This window comes from Myotis yumanensis, unplaced genomic scaffold (assembly GCF_028538775.1).
Source record: "Myotis yumanensis isolate MYYU_CA2020_CCGP unplaced genomic scaffold, mMyoYum1.0.hap1 SCAF_5, whole genome shotgun sequence".
Classification (NCBI taxonomy): Eukaryota; Metazoa; Chordata; class Mammalia; order Chiroptera; family Vespertilionidae; genus Myotis; species Myotis yumanensis.
Window position 1 is genome coordinate 106,124,225 of NW_027223756.1, and position 20,830 is coordinate 106,145,054.

The 20,830-nt window shown below is 47.2% G+C and overlaps 1 protein-coding gene across 1 annotated transcript in view; it reads right to left on the bottom strand.

Annotated features, from left to right (window-relative positions):
• Window positions 1–20,830, bottom strand: part of PDE5A (phosphodiesterase 5A) — a 153,356-nt gene that overhangs the window by 42,858 nt on the left and 89,668 nt on the right. The window contains exons 15-17 of the mRNA XM_070416905.1: window positions 17,456–17,543; window positions 15,580–15,680; window positions 14,091–14,168 (exon numbers count right to left, since the gene is read on the bottom strand). Coding sequence (XP_070273006.1) covers window positions 14,091–14,168; window positions 15,580–15,680; window positions 17,456–17,543 — 267 coding nt within the window. The remainder of the gene's footprint in view (window positions 1–14,090; window positions 14,169–15,579; window positions 15,681–17,455; window positions 17,544–20,830) is intronic.

Genomic DNA, 20,830 nt, shown 5'->3' on the forward strand with positions numbered 1-20,830 from the left:
GTCACACATCATACTGTGATATATCTTGTGACATAGCCTATTGGTCACGCAGCCTATTGGTCACCCACCCTACATTTACAAAGTCTAATGTTATATATATTCTTCGGGGACACAGCATTCTGGTCACAGTGCGTACTGTGACTCAGGCTAGTGTTCACACAGCCTACTGTGACGTATACTATTTTGACAGAGCTTATTGGTCTCAATGTTACTGTGACACATCCTAATATGTCACAGCCTCCCGTTCTCACAGCCTATTATCATTCAGTATACTGTGACCCGACCTATTTTGACATGGCCTACTGTTCACACAGCATATTGTGATATATTCTACTGTGACACAGCCTACTAGTAACAAATCTACTGACACATCCTACTGTGACACAGCCTACTGGTGACACAACCTACTGAAATATATTGTACTGTGACACTGCCCACTGGTTACACAGCCTACTGTAACATATCCTATTGTGACACAGCCTAATGGTAACAATTCTACTGTGACAAAGGCTAGGTCACACAGCCTACTGATACAAAGCCTACTGTGATATATCCTACTGTGACACAGCCTACTGATCACACATCCTACTGTGACATATCCTACTGTGATACAGCCTACTAGTAAAAATTCTTCTGTGAAACATCCTACTGTGACATATCCTACTGTGACATAGCCTACAGGTCACATAGCCTCCTAATCACACAGCGTAAGGTGACATAGTGTTCTGTTTTCACAGCTTCCTGTGACATATCCTACTGTGACACAGCTTATTGGTAAACAGACTACTGTTCCATATCTTATTGTAACTCAGTCTACTGGTCAAAATTTTACTGTGACACATTCTGAGACACAGCCTATTCACACAGCCTAGTGTGACACAGCATAGTGTTCACACAGTCTACTGTGACATATCTTATTGTGACACAACCTACTGGTCACACATCCTACTGACATAAATCCTACTGTGACACTGCCCACAAGTCACACAGCCTAGTGTGAGTATCCTATTGTGACACAGCATACTGGTCACAATTCTACTGTGACAAATGCTAGGCCAAACAGCTTACGGTGAAAAACCACTGTGACATATCCTACAGTGACACAGCCTACAGTTCACACATCCTCCTCTGTCATATCATACTGTGACATAGCATACTGTTCACATAACCTAATCAAACAGCTTATGGTGACATAGCCTACTGTTCACACAGCTTACTGTGACATATCGTACTGTGACACTGCCTACTAGTCACACATCCTACTGTGATATATCCTGTGACATAGCCTACTGGTCACGTAGCCTACTGTGACTAAGCTTACTGGTCACACATCCTACTGACATAAGTCGTATTGTGACACTGCCCACTAGTCACACAGCCTACTATGAATATCCTATTGTGACTCAGCATACTGGTCACAATTCTACTCTGACAAATGCTAGGTCATACAGCCTACTGTGACTAAGCCTACTTTGATATATCCTACTTTGACACAGCCTAATGGTCACACATCCTACTGTCATATCCTACTGTGTCATAGACTACTGGTCACATAACCTAATAACAAAGCCTATGGTGACAAAGCCGAGAGTTCATACAGCTTACTGTGACATATCCTATTGTGACACAGCTTACTGGTCACACATCTTACTGTGACATATCCTTTGACATAGCCTACTGGTCAGGCAGCCTACTGCTCTCTGAGCCTACGGTGACAAAATCTAATGTGATATACATTCTTCGGTAACACAGCCTTCTGGTCACACTACCTACTGTGACTCAGGCTAGTGTTCACACAGCCTACTGTGACATATACTATTTTGACAGAGCTTAGTGGTCACAATGTTACTGTGACACATCCTAATTTGACACAGCATCCCGTTCTCACAGCCTAATATCTCTCAGTCTACTGTGACACGAGTTATTTTGACATGGCCTACTGTTCACACAGCCTACTAGTAACAAATCTACTGACACATCCTACTGTGACACAGACTACTGGTCACACACCCTACTGAAATATATCCGATTGTGACACTTCCCACTGGTTACACAGCCTACTGTGTCAAATACTATTGTGACACAGCCTACTGGACACATTCTACTGTGACAAAGGCTAGGTAACACAGCGTACAGTGACAAAGCCTCCTGTGATATAACCTACTGTGACACAGCCTACTGATCACACATCCTACTGTGACACAGCATACTAGTAACAATTCTACTATGACACACCCTACTCTGACATATCCTACTGTGACATAACCTACTGGTCACATAGCCTCCTAATCGCACAGCCGAAGGTGACACAGCGTACTGTTAACATAGCTTACTGTGACATATCCTAGTGTGACACGGCTTATTGGTCACACAGACTACTGTCCCATATCCTATTGTGACTAAGTCTACTGGTCAAAATTTTACTGTGACACATCCTGAGACACAGCTTATTCACACAGCCTAGTGTGACACAGCCTAGTGTTCACACAGTCTACTGTGACATATCTTATTGTGACACAGCCTACTGGTCACACATCCTACTGACGTAAATCATACTGTGACACTGCCCACAAGTCATACAGCCTAGTGCGAGTATCCTATTGTTACACAGCATTCTGGTCACAATTCTACTGTGACAAATGCTAGGTTCAATAGATTACTGTGAAAAACCACTGTGATATAACCTACTGTGACACACATCCTACTCTGTCATATCCTACCGTGAAATAGCATACTTGTCACATAACCTAATGACACAGCCTATGGTGACATAGCCTACTGTTCACACAGCTTACTGTGCCATATTGTACTGTCACACTGCCTACTGGTCACACATCCTACTGTGATATATCCTGTGACATAGCCTACTGGTCATGCAGCCTTCAGGTCACCCAGCCTTCCGTGACAGAGTCTAATGTGATATATATTCTTCGGTGACACAGCATTCTGGTCACACTGCCTACTGTGACTCAGCCTACTGTTCACACAGCCTATTGTGACATATACTATTTTGACAGAGCTTACTGGTCACAATGTTACTGTGACACATCCTAATGTGACACAGCCTCCTGTTCTCACAGCCTTTATCACTCTGCCTACTGTGACATGACCTACTGTGACATGGCCTACTATTCAGAAGGCATACCATGATATATCCTACTGGGACACAGCCTACTAGTAAAAATTCTACTGACACATCCTACTGTGACACAGCCTACTGGTCACACAACCTAAGGAAATATATCCCACTGTGACACTGCCCAATGGTTACATAGCCAACTGTGACATATCCTATTGTGAGACAGCCTACTGGTCACAATTCTACTGGTCACAGCCTACTGTCCACACAGCTTACTGTGACATATCGTATTGTCACACTGACAAAGGCTAGGTCACACAGCCTACTATGACAAAGACTACTGTGATATATCCTACTGTGACACAGCCTACTGGTCACACATCCTACTGTGACATATCCTACTGTGACACAGCCTACTGGTAACAATTCTACTGTGAATCATCCTACTGTGACATATCCTACAGTGACATAGCCTACAGGTCACATAGCCTCCTAATCACACAGCCTAAGGTGACACAGTGTACTGTTCACACAGCTTACTCTGACATATCCTACTGTGACACAGCTTATTGGTCACACAGACTATGGTGCCATATCCTATTGTGACTCAGTCAACGGGTCAAAATTTTACTGTGACACAATCTGAGACACAGCCTATTCACACAGCCTAGTTTGACACAGGTAGTGTTCACACAGTCTACTGAGACATATCTTATTGTGACACAGCCTACTGGTCACACATCCTACTAACATAAATCGTACTGTGACACTGCCCAGTAGTCACACAGCCTCATGTGAGTATCCTATTGTGACACAGCGTACTGGTCACAATTCTACTGTGACATATGCAAGGCAAACAGCCTACTGTGACAAAGCCACTGAGATATATCCTACTGTGACACAGCCTACTGTTCACACATCCTATAGAATCATATCCTACTGTGACATAGCCTACTTGTCACATAGCCTAATCACACAGCCTATGGTGACACAGCCTACTGTCCACACAACTTACTGTGACATATTGTACTGTCACACTGCCTACTGGTCACACATCCTACTGTGATATATCCTGTGACATAGCCTACTGGTTACGCAGCCTACTGGTCACCCAGCCTACTGTGACAAAGTCTAATGTGATATATATTCTTCGGTGACACAGCCTTCTGGTCACACTGCCTACTGTGACTCAGCCTACTTTTCACACAGCCTACTGTGACATATACTATTTTGACAGAGCTTACTGGTCACAATGTTACTGTGACACATCCTAATGTAACACAGCCTCCTGTTCTCACAGCCTATTATCACTCAGCCTACTATGACACGACCTACTTTGACATGGCCTACTGTTCACACAACATACTGTGATATATCCGGCTGTGACACAGCCTACTAGTTACAATTCTACTGACACATCCCACTGTGACACAGCCTACTGGTCACACAACCTAAGGAAATATATCCCACTGTGACACTGCCCAATGGTTACATAGCCAACTGTGACATATCCTATTGTGAGACAGCCTACTGGTCACAATTCTACTGGTCACAGCCTACTGTCCACACAGCTTACTGTGACATATCGTATTGTCACACTGACAAAGGCTAGGTCACACAGCCTACTATGACAAAGACTACTGTGATATATCCTACTGTGACACAGCCTACTGGTCACACATCCTACTGTGACATATCCTACTGTGACACAGCCTACTGGTAACAATTCTACTGTGAATCATCCTACTGTGACATATCCTACAGTGACATAGCCTACAGGTCACATAGCCTCCTAATCACACAGCCTAAGGTGACACAGTGTACTGTTCACACAGCTTACTCTGACATATCCTACTGTGACACAGCTTATTGGTCACACAGACTATGGTGCCATATCCTATTGTGACTCAGTCAACGGGTCAAAATTTTACTGTGACACAATCTGAGACACAGCCTATTCACACAGCCTAGTTTGACACAGGTAGTGTTCACACAGTCTACTGAGACATATCTTATTGTGACACAGCCTACTGGTCACACATCCTACTAACATAAATCGTACTGTGACACTGCCCAGTAGTCACACAGCCTCATGTGAGTATCCTATTGTGACACAGCGTACTGGTCACAATTCTACTGTGACATATGCAAGGCAAACAGCCTACTGTGACAAAGCCACTGAGATATATCCTACTGTGACACAGCCTACTGTTCACACATCCTATAGAATCATATCCTACTGTGACATAGCCTACTTGTCACATAGCCTAATCACACAGCCTATGGTGACACAGCCTACTGTCCACACAACTTACTGTGACATATTGTACTGTCACACTGCCTACTGGTCACACATCCTACTGTGATATATCCTGTGACATAGCCTACTGGTTACGCAGCCTACTGGTCACCCAGCCTACTGTGACAAAGTCTAATGTGATATATATTCTTCGGTGACACAGCCTTCTGGTCACACTGCCTACTGTGACTCAGCCTACTTTTCACACAGCCTACTGTGACATATACTATTTTGACAGAGCTTACTGGTCACAATGTTACTGTGACACATCCTAATGTAACACAGCCTCCTGTTCTCACAGCCTATTATCACTCAGCCTACTATGACACGACCTACTTTGACATGGCCTACTGTTCACACAACATACTGTGATATATCCGGCTGTGACACAGCCTACTAGTTACAATTCTACTGACACATCCCACTGTGACACAGCCTACTGGTCACACAACCTACTGAAATATATGCTACTGTGACACTGCCCACTGGTTACACAGCCTACTGTGACATATCCTAATGTGACACAGCTTATTGGTCACAATTCTACTGTGGCAAAGGCTAGGTCACACAGCCTACTGTGACAAAGCCTTCTGAGATATATCCTACTGTGACACAGCTTACAGGTCACATCCTACTGTGACATATTGTACTGTAACATAGCCTACTGGTCACACAGCCTACTGGTCACCCAGCCTACTGTGACATATCCTGTGACATAGCCTACAGGTCACACAGCCTACTGGTCACCCAGCCTACTGTGACAAAATCTACTGTGATATATATTCTTCGTTGACACAGCCTTCTGGTCACACTGCCTACTGTGACTCAGCCTACTGTTCACAGAGCCTGCTGTGACATATACTATTTTGACAGAGCTTACTGGTCACAATATTACTGTGACACATCCTAATGTGATACAGCCTCCTGTTCTCACAGTTTATTATGACACAGCCTACTGTGACACCACCTACTGTGACATGGCCTACTGTTCACACAGCATACTGTGATATATCCTACTGTGACACAGCCTACCAATAACAATTGTACTGTGACAAAGGCTAGTTCATACAGCCTACTGTGACATAGCCAAGTGTTAACACAGTCCACTGTGACATATCTTATTATGACACAGCCTACTGATCACACATCCTATTGAAATATATCCTACAGTGACACTGCCCATGGTCACGCAGCCTACTCTGACATATCCTATTGTGACACAGCCTACTGGACACAATTCTCCTGTGACAAAGGCTAGGTCACACAGCCTACTGTGACAAAGCCTACTGTGATATATCCTACTGAAACACAGCCTACTGTTCACATAGCTTACTGTGCCATATCCTATGGTTACACAGGCTATTGGTCACACAGACTACTGTGCCATATCCTATTGTGACTCAGTCTACTGGTCAAAATTTTACTGTGACACATCCTTATGTGACACAGCATATTCACACAGCCTACTGTGACACAGCCTACTGTGACATATACTACTTTGACACATCCTAGTGGTCAGAAAGCCTACTGTGACATCCTATTGTGACAATACTGTTCACAATTCTACTCTGACAAAGCTACTGGTCACACAGCCTACTGTGACAAACCCTACTGTGATATATTCTACTCTAACACAGGCAACTGGTCGCACAGCATACTGTCACATATCCTATGTTGACACAGCCAAGTGGTCACACAGCCTAATGTGACAGGACCTAAGGGTCACAGAGCCTATTAAGACCCAGTTTACTGGTCACACAGCCTATTGTGACAGAGCCTACTGGTCACCCAACCTACTCTGATACAGCCTACTGTTCACAATTCTACTGTGACAAATCGTACTGTGACACAGCCTACTGGTCACCGAGCCTACTGTGTCACAGCCTACTGTGACACGACCTACTCTGACATGACCTACTGGTCACACAGCATACTGTGATATATCCTACTGTGACACAGCCTACAAGTAACAATTCTACTTTGACACATCCTACTGTGACACATCCTACTGTTCACACATCCTACTGAAATATATCCTACTCTGACACTGCCCACTCGTCACACAACGTACTGTGTCATATGATATTGTGACATAGCCTACTGGTCACAATTCTACTGTGACATAAGCTAGGTCAAACACTCTACCGTGACAAAGCCTACTGTGATATATCCTACTGTGACACAGCCTACTGGTCACACTGACTACTGTGCCATAACCTATTTTGACTCAGTCTACTGGTCAAAATTTTACTGTGACTCATCCTCATGTGACACAGCCTATTCACACAGCTTGCTGTGACACAGCCTACTATGACATATCCTACTTTGACACATCCTAGTGGTCACAAAACCTACTATGACATCCTATTGTGACAATGCCTCCCGATCACAATTCTACTGTGACAAAGCCTACTGGTCACACAGCCTACTGTGACAAACCCTACTGTGATATATCCTACTCTGACACAGGCAACTGGTAGCACAGCATACTGAGACACACTACTGGCCACACATCCTACTGTGAAATATCCTACTGTGACACTGCCTACTGGTCACACAACCCACTCTGAAATATCCATTCGTGATAGCCTACTGGTCACAATTCTACTGTGACACAGCCTACTGGTCAAACAGCCTACTGTGACAAAGCCTACTGTGATATACCCTATTGTGACACAGCCTACTGGTCACACAGCCCAGTGTAAGACAGCCTACTATAACAGCCTACTGTGACACAGCCTAGTTTTAGAGCCTACTGTAACACAGCCTACTGTGACAGCCTAGTGTAATAGAGCCTACTTTGACACAGCCCACTGGTCATTCAACCTACTGTGACAGCCTACTGTTCACAGAGCCTAAGGTGACTAAGCTCACTGAGACCCATCCTATTGTGACATATCCTAGTGTGAAACAGCCTACTGGTCACCCATCCTAATGTGACATATCCTGCTGTGACACAGCCTAATGGTCACAAAGCCATCTGTGACATATTCTAGTGTGACACAGCCTAGAGATCACACAGCCTACTGGGTAGAGCCAATTGGTCACACAAATATCTGTGATACACGCCACTGGTCACAATTCTATTGAGACACCTCCTACTGGTAATACAGCCAACTGTGACAAAGGCTTTGTCACAGTAGGCTTTGTCATACTGTGATATATCTTAGTTTGACACAGCCTACTGTTCACACATCCTACTGTGACATATGCTGTGACACAGCATACTGGTCACATAGCCTACTGTGACATATTTTCCTGTGACACAGCCTAGAGGTCTCACAGCCTACTGTGACACAGCCTACTGGTCACACCGCCTTGTGTGACAGAGCCTACTGGTCACACAACCTACTATGACACAGCCTACTGGTCATAATTATACTGTGACATAACCTACTGGTCACACAGCCTACTTTAACAAAGCCTACTGTATATTTCCAACTCAGAGGCAGCATAGGGGTCACACAGTCTACTGTGACACAGCCTATTGTTCACACAGCCTACTCTGACATATTTTATTGTGACACAGCCTACTAGTCACAATCGTACAGTGACACAACCTACTGTGAAAAAGCCTACTGGTCACATATCCTACTAAGATATATCCTACTGAGACACTGCCTTCCGGTCACAAAGCCTATTGTGACATATCCTTTTGTGACAGCCTACTGGTCACTATTCTCCTGTGACACAGCCCACTAGTCACAGCCTACTGTGATAAACCCTACTGTGATATATCCTACTGTGACACAGACAACTGGTTATAGAGCATACTGTGGCATATCCTAGAGTGACACAGCCAAGAGGTCACACGGCGTAAAATGTGACACAGCCTAAAGGTCACACAGCCGACTGTGATAGTCTACTGGTCATGCAGTCTACTGTGACAGAGCCTATGTTCACACCACCTACTGTGACACAGCCTACTGGTCACTATCGTACTGTGAAACATCGTACTGTGACACAGCCTACTGTGACAAAGCCTACTGTGACATATCCTACTTTGACACAGCCTACTGGTCACAAATTCTATGGTGACCTCCTATTGTGACAATGCCTACCAGTTACGATTCTACTGTGACACAGCCTACTGGTCACACAGCCTAATGTGACAAAGCCTACTGTGATATATCCCACTGTGACCAAGGCAACTGGTCACATATCCTACTGTGAAATATCCTATTGTGACACAGCCAAGAGGTCACACAGCCTACTGTGACGCAGTCTACTGGTCACACAGCCTACTGTAACAGAACCTACTGATCACACAACCTATTGTGTCACAACCTACTGGTCACACAGCCCAGTGTAAGACAGCCTACTGTAATAGCCTACTGTGACACAGCCTAGTGTTACAGAGCCTACTGTAACACAGCCTACTGTGACAGCCTAGTGTAATAGAGCCTACTGTGACACAGCCCACTGGTCACTCAACCTACTGTGACAGCCTACTGGTCACAGAGCCTACTGTGACTAAGCTCACTGAGACCCATCCTATTGTGACATATCCTAGTGTGAAACAGCCTACTGGTCACCCATCCTAATGTGACATATCCTACTCTGACACAGTCTAATGGTCACAAAGCCATCTGTGACATATTCTAGTGTAACACAGCATAGAGATCACACCTTACTGTGACACAGCCTAAAGTTCACACAGCCTACTGTGACACAGCCTACTGGGACAGAGCCTATTGGTCACATAACTTACTGTGATACACCCCACTGGTCACAATTCTACTGACACACCTCCTATTTGTAATACAGCCCACTGTGTCAAAGCCTACTGTGATAAGTCTTAGTTTGACACAACCTACTGTTCACACATCCTACTGTGACATATGCTGTGACACAGCATACTGGTCACACAGCCTACTGTGACATCTTCCTGTGACACAGCCTAGAGGTCACACCGCCTACTGTGACACAGCCTACTGGTCACACAGCCTAGTGTGACAGAGCCTACGGGTCACACAACCTACTATGACATAGCCTACTGGTCATAATTATACTGTGACATAACCTACTGGTCACACAGCCTACTTTAACAAAACCTACTGTATATTTCCAACTCAGACACAGCATAGGGTCCCACAGTCTACTGTGACACAGCCTACTCTTCACAAAGCCTACTTTGACATATCTTATTGTGACATAGCCTACTGGTCACAATCCTACAGTGACACAAACTACTGTGAAAAAGCCTACTGGTCACATATCCTACTAAGATATATCCTACTGAGACACTGCCTTCCGGTCACAAATCCTATTGTGACATATCCTTTTATGACAGAGCCTACCGGTCACTATTCTACTGTGACACAGCCCGCTAGTCACAGTCTACTGTGATAAACCCTACTGTGATATGTCCTACTGTAACACAGACAACTGGTTACAGATCATACTGTGACATATCCTACTGTGACAAAGCCAAGAGGTGACACGGCTTACTATGACACAGCCTAAAGGTCACACAGCCGACTGTGACAGTCTACTGGTCATGCAGTCTACTGTGACAGAGCCTATGTTCACATAACTTACTGTGACACAGCCTACTGGTCACAATTCTACTGTGACACATTGTACTGTGACACAGCCTACTGGTCACACAGCCTACTGTGACACATTGTACTGTGACACAGCCTACTGGTCACACAGCCTACTGTGACAAAGCCTACTGTGACATATCCTACTGTGACACAACCTACTGATCACACAGCCTAGTGTAAGAAAGCCTACTGTTAACAGCCTACTGTGACACAGTCTAATGTAACAGAGCCTACTGTAACACAGCCTACTGTGACAGCCTAGTGTAATAGAGCCTAATGTAACATAGCCTACTATGGCACAGCCTAGTGTAACCAAGCCTACTGTGAGACAGCCTACTGGTCACACAACCTACTGTGACACAGCTTACTGTGACAAAGCCTACTGTGATATATCCTACTGTGACACAGCCTACTGGTAACACAGCCTAGTGTAAGAGAGCCTACTGTAACAGCCTACTGTGACACAGCCTAATGTAATAGAGCCTACTCTAACACTGCCTACTGGTCACACAACCTACTGTGACACAGCGTTCTGGTCACAGAGCCTACTGTAAACAATTTACCTTTGACACATTCTATTGTCACATATTCTAGTGTGAAATAGCCTACTGGCCACAAATCCTAAGGTGACATATCCTACTGTGACACAGCCTAATGATCACAATGCCTACTGTGACACATACTAGTTTGACACAGCCTAGAGATCACACAGCCTACTGTGATACAGCCTTCTGGTCACACAGCCTACTGTGACACAGCTTACTGGTCACAACTCTACTGTGACACATCCAAGTGTAACAAAGCCAACTGGTCATACAGCCTACTGTGACAAAGCATACTGTGATATATCCTACTGTGACACAGCCTACTGGTCACACATCCTACTGTGACATAAGCTACAGGTTACACAGCCTCCTGATCACACAGCCTAAGGCGACACAGCCTACTCTTCACACAGCCTACTGTGACTCAGCCTATTGGTCACACAGACTACTGTGCCATATCCTATTGTGACTCAGTATACTGGTCAGAATTTTACTGAGACACATCCTAATGTGACCCAGCCTGTTCACACAGCCTACTGTGACACAGACTACTGTACCACAGTCTACAGGTCACACAGCCTACTGTGACACAGCCTAGAGTGACACAGACTACTGGTCACACAGCCTACCATGACACAGCCTACTGTTACATGTCCTATTGTGACACAGCCTATTGGTCACAATTCTACTGTGACACAGCCTACTGTGACATATCGTACTGTGACACAGCCTACCTTGAGAGCCTAGTGTAACAGCCTACTCTGACAGAGCCTACTGGTCACACAGCCTACTGTGACACAGAATACTGTGACATATCATACTGTGACACAGCCTACTGTCACACAGCCTACTGTGACACATCCTACTGTTACACACACTAGTGTGTCACAGTCTACAGGTCACACAGCCTACTGTGACATATCCTATTGTGACACAGCCTATTGGTCACACAGCCTACTGTCACACAGCCTACTGTGACACAGCCTACTGTCACACAGTCTACTGTGACATAGACTTCTGTAACACAGCCTACTATAACACAGACTACTGTGACACAGTGTACTGGTCACATAGCCTACTGGTCACACAGTGTACTGTGACATAGCTTACTGTAATACAGCCTACTGTAACACAGACTAAAGGTTACACAGCGTACTGTAACACAGCCTACAGGTTACACAGACTACTGTGACACAGACTACTGTAACACAGCCTACTGTCATACATCCTACTGTAACACAGCCTACTCATCACAGAGAATAGTGTAATAGAGCCTACTGTAACACATCCTACTGTAACAGAGCCTATTGTGATACAATGTACTGTAAAAGCATGTGAGAGCAAGACTGGTGGGTCATCCTAATTCACACACACAGTGACTTTGGACTATTGGCCAGTGTCTTCCGGAGAAATGATAGGACATTGCTCTTGGTCTTGTTAGAGAAGGACCGTGCTGGCCCTCGGGTTAGGGTGCAGGCACTCTGGGACTCAGGACTGGACTTGCCCCAAGAAAATGGTGCTGTCTCAGCATAGTGTCCAATCCAGATGTCTGCCCCTACGTCCTTTGTATCTGTTTGAAGGGACAGGCAGGATGGCATCGCTGTGGCACAGAGCACTCAGTGCACAGGGCTGGACTATGTGCTACTCAGGGACCCTGGCTAAGAGGGCCTTCCCCTAATCCTGCCGTGTCAGCTATCATGGAAACACTCCTGAGGACTGAGCGCACTGGGAGGGTCTTCCCCGGCAGCTTACACCACCACAGCGACTTCTGTGGGGCCTGCCACACAAGCTGCTCCCCAACAGCACTCTGCACCTACACGCTGAACCCTGGACTATGAAGTGAAGTTGGGGGAGTGATAGTGAGTGGCCCGCGAGACCTCGAGGCCACAGGGAGGAGAGCTGAGCCATGAACACTGAGGCACAGGCTTGGCTGCACATGGATTTGTGTTTTGTTATCAAGAAGAGCTGGTGATTCCTGAGGTGCTGCCCTGAACCCCAAGACTGTCAAGACTGCAGGACAGACAGCAGGCCCTGTGGGCTGGTGCTTCATAATTCCATCTTCACGCCAAGTGCTGACAATCTATTTCAAGAAACGCACTGTCCCTAGTGCTGCTCTGTCTTATTATTGACTCTGTTCTTTCTCACGAGGACAGCCCTTGCCCCACAAAGGCAGCCAGGGATGGGACTCTGAGCTGGGGGGACCAGTGGGGTCAGCTGAGGGGAACATATCCGGGTCGGCCCAGCCCCACCCTGCGGCTCTGCCATCGTCTTCCAAGAACAGTGGACACCTCGCCACCAGCTCCTAGCTCCCACATCTCTAGGGTGCTATGTGCAGCTCTCTCATTCCCAGGTCTGGGATGCGAACACGGGAGCCTCAGCGCCAAGTGCTGATGCTCCACCACATCCTAACGTCCCCCCAGAACAAAGGCATGGCTCCTTCAGGTGACTTTGCAACGCATTTCCTTTTGTTTAACATTCACGTCCCACCCTTAGTTCAACGTGGGAATTCCCACAGCCTCTAGGTCACCGGGTTGTGACAAGTGCTCGCAACACAACCTGCCACTAATCACATTTACTGAAACTAGACCTCCGTGTGGAGGCGGACAGAGGCCACTTACAGAAACAGCTCCTTCTGGTGCGGGTCTCCTAAGTTGAACTGGTTTTTCCTTATAAGTTCAAAAAACTCCCCTCGCCTCCTTGGAAAGACAGAAAAACATTGATTGTTATGAGGAGTCCCTAGGTCTCATCTTATCCGTTTGGTCTAGAAAGAATCATGGACTCAATTTTTGGGGGGAGAAAATCTCCAGTGGATTTTACCCATCTTAGAACCCAACATAAAAACCATCATTTAAAAATTGTGCATGCCTCCCTTTCCCTCCTTCTACCATTTCCTTTGGGTGAAGCATTGACCTCACCTGTACAGACCACAGACAGCGGTAATCTCATTCCTAAACACAACTTCATGAAAGTGAGATGGGCTGGCCGGCATGGCTCAGTGGTTGAGTGTTGACCTATGAACCAGGAGGTCATGGTTTGATTCCTTGTCAGGGTACATGCCTGGGTTGCAGGCTCTATCCCCAGTCGGGGGCATGCAGGAGGCAGCCAATCAATGATTCTCTCTCATCATTGATGTTTCTATCGCTCTCTCCCTCTCCCTTCCTCTCTGAATTTTTTTAAAAAGTATATAAAAAAGTGAGACACTGTGAGTTAAAATGGGATGCTGAGAATGATTTAAGGAATTTTAAGTGCATGGCAAAGAAGAACTATATGATTTCAGTATAATTTCATACAATGCATCTGTATTATGAGATAGGGTAAATAAAAAGGCATAACAAGTGCTCTATGTCAGTGTAAAGTTGTGAATTGCTAATGAGACAAAGAAACATGGAGACACCTGGAAGAAGCCTCTATTGGAGGCCAGGGAGTTCCTCAGCGCCCAGTGCTGTTGACATCTCCAGAAGCCATGATGCCAGAGACATCAGGAAAACAGGGAACTTATGGAACAGAATGGACGGCCTGTGACCAAGAACCAACAATGAAACGCCGGTTCCAGAGAGACCCGTGGCCTGGAAAGGTGGGAGGCATGTGGTTACAGGTGTTTTTCTAATTCTTGGTTATATGATCATCTTTACTCTGCCATCGTGTTGAACCAGCTGAAATGGACTCAGTTCTCTACTGTCCTGGTTGAGTTTAAAGTGCTCCCCAATTCAGGAAGCAGGGATGCCAACGGCAGCTCCCTTTAGGTGTCCGTGCTCCTGTTTGCTCTGTGTGCGCTTACTCCTCATCAATGGCCTACGCACAGGCGTGACTCCCCGTGCGAGGGGAGAGAGGGCCACGTGTCCAGGAAAATCACGTGAGTGTGACCATCTTCTCCCCTCACTGCCACACGCCACCCAGACTGCAGTCCCATGTGCAAACCACAGCCTATCCACGCAGTACACGCACACTCACCCATGAATGCAAGCTACGTCCTGTGTCAGTAATGTCCAAGTTCTACATTTCCGCCTCTAAGAACTGCACACAGTCCTATAACCTAGACGTGTCCCCATGTGAAACACGGCACACTCTTCCCACACCCACTCATCGCAGGGCACTGGGGAGACTTACTTAATGTACAGGGCCAGGTCTGTGGCCAGAATCGCCTGCTTGATGATCTTCAACGCGGTCTTATACTCTTCGATGGAGAGGCCACTGAGGATCTGGTTCCCCTTCACAGAGAAGAAAACCATCGTCAGAACCTCACGCGAGCACCACATAGGAGCACCTCCAGGAGTACCCCACAGGAGCACCCCACAAGGACAGCAGAAAACGCGGTCACAGCTAAACCACGGGCCTGGGGTTCGGAGTCGTGCGCATGGGCCACCTGCTTCCAGAGAGTGAATGCCTGATGCCACGGCCTGGTCTCCTAGGAAACGCCGGCTTCTCGCTGGTGCACCCGCCTCCTGGGCCTGTCTGCCAACTGCCTACCCCCCGGGCCTCCGCCAGCCTAAAGGCTAACTGTCTAGCCATGGGCAGCTTACTTGCTATATTGCAACTGCAAGTGAAGCTTGAAAACTCAAAGCCACATTAATGACGAACGGAATGGTGAAACTTCTAAACAATTGATGACTAACACATTTTTTTCTCTATGGTTTTTGTAATAAATCCAGTGACACGTTGGCACACATTTATGTAATTTTAACTTAATATCAAGAGCAGTGTGTAGTCCTTGGGAACATGCCTACAGGTGGGCTTCCTGGTGGGAAGCACACACGGAATAAAACCAAGGACTCTTTAAAAGGGGCTGATCCCCGGGCAAACACTCAAACGCCGTAACTACATAATTATTGTGTTGTGCCTGCCTGGAATTTAAAGCAAATCTCTCATCTTGAATTGAGTAAAACGTGCCTCGGTTCTCAGAATAAATTCAACATCTGCATGGTAGGCAGGTGTGCTTTCTAAGTCCCAAGGCTGAGGGAACCAGCGGCTCAGGACTGGGGTCCAGGGCAGCGGGTGCTTCTGAACACAGGGCACTCGGGGGTGCCGGGCCCAGATGAGATCTTCGCTTAGTAGAGAGCTGGAGGCTGAAATCGGGCATGTGTCTAACTGACGAACTGACGAACATTACTTTTAAATATCAAGTCATTTTAGATTCTGGGCTGAACAGAAAACTATTCAGAAAATATCTTCCAATACTTTCATTGGGTGTAAGGTCAAACCATTTCCAGGGGAAAGGAGATGTCTAAAAGGAAATGTCTTCGGAGTTATGTGTTTATTTCCCCTTTCCCAGGCAAAGGCTGTAAACCGCTGCGTGTGGGGGCCTCCAGGAACAGAGTGTAGGAAGGGGTCTGCTTCGAGGTGGGGAGCCTGCTGTAGGAGGATGTCCCAGCAGCAGCTATAACTCATGCTTCTTACTATAATGCCATGCATGCGCACAACAGACATGCAAGTAACGGAGGAACCAGAATGAGAATATAACAAGTATTAACTTGGCAGAAACAACCATGGCTAACGGGTTGGTATACATGTTCTCAAGCTTACTTCCCTCCACAGAAATACGTCTAGCATAGCATGTCATGTGCTTTCTCACACAGATAAACATCCGTCTCCACCAGGTGTTGAACAGCTTCATCCCTTAACAATTTGTTCGTGGTCAGAAGTTTCAGTAAAAAGAGGAAAAAGTTCTTGAGCACTGTCTCACCCACTTAATTTTACGCCCCCGCCCCCCAAAAAAGGCAGAATTAACGGAGAGCCAGAAAACACCAGCTTTGCTTGCTTCTAGTTTGGAACAATGTGGAGTAACGAAGTGAGGCGAGTAAGCAAACCCCCTTATCAGGCAGCTGGCAGCTTAGGGTGCACAGGGACGAGGCTGTGGGGACCTCGGCCTTCCTTACCCAAAAAAGAATGACGCACACCCGGGAATTAGGATCCTGGGCATGAACCCAAACACTTAAAATATTCCCGCGTTTGTGCAGCCTCCGGGCCGCCACACGCCGGGCCTCACCGGGCTATTGAGGACCATCAGGCACTGGTCAAAGTGGTGGTGCTCCAGGGTCGAGTGGCAGTACAGTTGGGCCAGCGGGTGTTCGCTCCTGCGGGGTAATCACAGAGACAGGGCTTAGAGAGGACAGTCAGGCGCTGCATGGGCTGGCTGTCACTCTTTTCTTATTGGTTCCTTAAGAAAGAGGCTAAAATCCATCAAACCAACCACGCTCTCTCCTTTGGCTGAGAAAAGAGGGAGCTCATCTCTGGGAAATAAGTATAAAGAGCCAGGCTCTTCTCAAAGACTGGTTCAAACCGTGAACAATCCCATCGATGTCAGTATCGAGGACAAGGTACTAATTTCTCTAGATACAGAGAGAGGATCCCTGAAGTACTCGTACCAATCATCGCTTTCAATGTCAAGACTCTCATTCATTTAGAATATGAAACAAACGTCCATGCGGCTTTTCCTGAGAAAGAAGGCTGACGGTCAGGCCCCCTCATGCCTCAAGAAAGGGGAGAACTGCCTGAGAGGACCCGGTGAGGGTGCCAGATGGAAGGCACGGGGGGAGTCTGTTCCCCACGGGGACCCAGTAGGTCGGGGAGCTCGCTAGACTGAACTCGGGAAGACTGGTGAGGTGCCTGGCTGAGGAAGGGAGGCAAGGAGGGGTCCTGCACTCAGTTCATCACATGTAACAGATGGTCACAAATCAAGTTCCAAAGCGTGACAAGGACAGTCCTCAGGTCTCTCATGATCGTCCCATGTGAGCAGAGAGTACAGTGTCCACTGTTCTTTACAAGGAAAAAGCCAAGTTCCTGCACATCTCTGTACCTCAAAGGGCAGCACAGGAGTTTATGAATAAAGCACCACAAGGTTAGAGAACACACAATCTTATTTCCTTACTAGAAGCCCGGTGCATGAAATTCGTGCAGGGGGGGTGTCCCTCAGCCCTGCTTGCACCCTCTCCAATCTGGGACCCCTTGGGGGATGTCCGACTGCCAGTTTAGGCCCGATCCCTCTCACAATCCAGGACTGCTGGCCCCTAACTGCTTGCTTGCCTGCCCGTCTGCCTGATTGCCCCTAACCCAGGGGTGGGCAAACTTTTTGACTCGAGGGCCACCATGGGTTCTTACACTGGACCGGAGGCCGGAACAAAAGCATGGATGGAGTGTTTGTGTGAACTAATATAAATTCAAAGTAAACATCATTACATAAAAGGGTACAGTCTTTTTTTTTCAGTTTTATTCATTTCAAATGGGCCGAATCCAGCCCGTGGGCTGTAGTTTGCCCACGGCTGCCCTAACCGCTCCCCTGCCGGCTTGATTGATGCCTAACTGCTCCCCTGCTGGCCTGATTGCCCCCAACTGCCCTCCCCTGCAGACCTGGTTGCCCCCAACTGCCTTCCCCTGCTGGCCTGGCCGCCCCCAACTGCCCTCCCGTGCCGGCCATCTTGTGATGGCCATCTTGTGGTGGCCACCTTGTGATGACGTGAGGGTGGCCATCTTGTGGTGGCCATCTTGTGATGACATTGCATGTGATGCCACCTAGGCTTTTATTATATAGGACACAACCATATGAACATTCTGTTACTCTGCAGTTAATTCGTGGAAGAGAGAGAAGCTCCTGAAGACTGAAGAACTGTGACACAGGAAACAAATGAGCAGAGTGAGAGAAGCGTAGGGAAAGCAAGCACAGTCGAGTGAAGTTAAAGCTTTCTATTGCTTCATCTCCCACCCACAGGGCTGCCCAAACAGGCCATTGTGACCTGTTCCCAGTTAGCCCCTGCCTGCTGTCAGCTTTGCCTCTCCCATCCTTAGTGGTCCTGTGGGTGGATGCTGCACTCATCGTTGGGCAATGGACGAAGTCAAATGGGCAGACGTGTGGATTTATGTGGCCTCTGACCCTGGTTCTTTGACCTCCTGGAGTTCAGAGATTGTCTCTTTTCACAGACTCTCTTTTGAGTACCACAGCCTCCAGGTGTCCCTGGTACAGGCCTTGGCCACCCACCATCCCTCCACATGGGATGAGGCAGGGTCCTCAACTCCTTGGTGCCTTTGAAGGGTCCCCATGAAACAGCTAAAACCTGCAGAGCACATGTGCATGCCGGGAGCTGTGACACACCCACATCAGTTATGCCTTTTGATCCTGACCCCATCACACAGAGAAGGAAGTATGAGGAGGTGGGTATGGCTGCCCCAGGGTCACATGGCCATAGGAGGAGCATGGTTCCCACCTGCAATTGGGCACCTGACTCCAGAGGGACTCTAAGAATCATCACAATCCTAGCCACTGCATGTTGGTGTGAGGACCAACCCAATTCTTATCTTTATATAAAGAGGTCAGGAGAGTCCCAAGAGCTCATAATGAGAGGTACAATGATGTTGGACTATACTCTTATTATGTGATTGGCCACTGGCAGGAGGACCAACTGAACTACTGATGGGAGGACCAACTGAACTATTGATAAGAAGACCTACTGAACTCTGATGCGAGGACCTACTGAACTACTGACAGGAGGACTGACTGCACTACTGATGGAGGACTCACTGAACTACTGACAGGAGGACCAACTGAACTACTAACAGGAGAACCGACTGACCTACTGACAGGAGGACTGAATGAACTACTGACGGGAGGACTGACTGAACTACTGATGTGAGGACTGACTGAACTACTGATGGGGAGGACTGACTGAACTACTGATGGGAAGACTGACTGAACTACTGGAGGGAGGACTGACCGAACTACTAACAGGAGGATTCACTGAACTACTGATGGGAGGACTGACTGAACTACTGATGGGAGGACCGACTGAACTACTAGCAGGACGACCGACTGACCTACTGATGGGAAGACTGACTGAACTACTGACGGGAGGACTGACTGAACTACTGACGGGAGTACTGACTGAACTACTGACGGGAGGACCAACTGAACTATTAACAGGAGAACTGACTGACCTACTGACCGGAGGACTGACTGAACTACTGATGGAGGACTGACTGAACTACTGATGGGAGGACCGACTGAACTACTGACGGGAGGACTGACTGAACTACTGATGGGAGGACCGACTGAACTACTGATGGGAGGACTGACTGAACTACTGATGGGAGGACCGACTGAACTACTGACGGGAGGACTGACTGAACTACTGACGGGAGGACCGACTGAACTACTGACGGGAGGACTGACTGAACTACTGACAGGAGGACTTACTGAACTACTGATGGAGGACTGACTGAACTACTGATGGGAGGACCGACTGAACTACTGATGGGAGGACTGACTGAACTACTGATGTGAGGACCAACTGAACTACTAGCAGGACGACCGACTGACCTACTGATGGGAAGACTGACTGACCTACTGATGGGAGGACCGACTGACCTACTG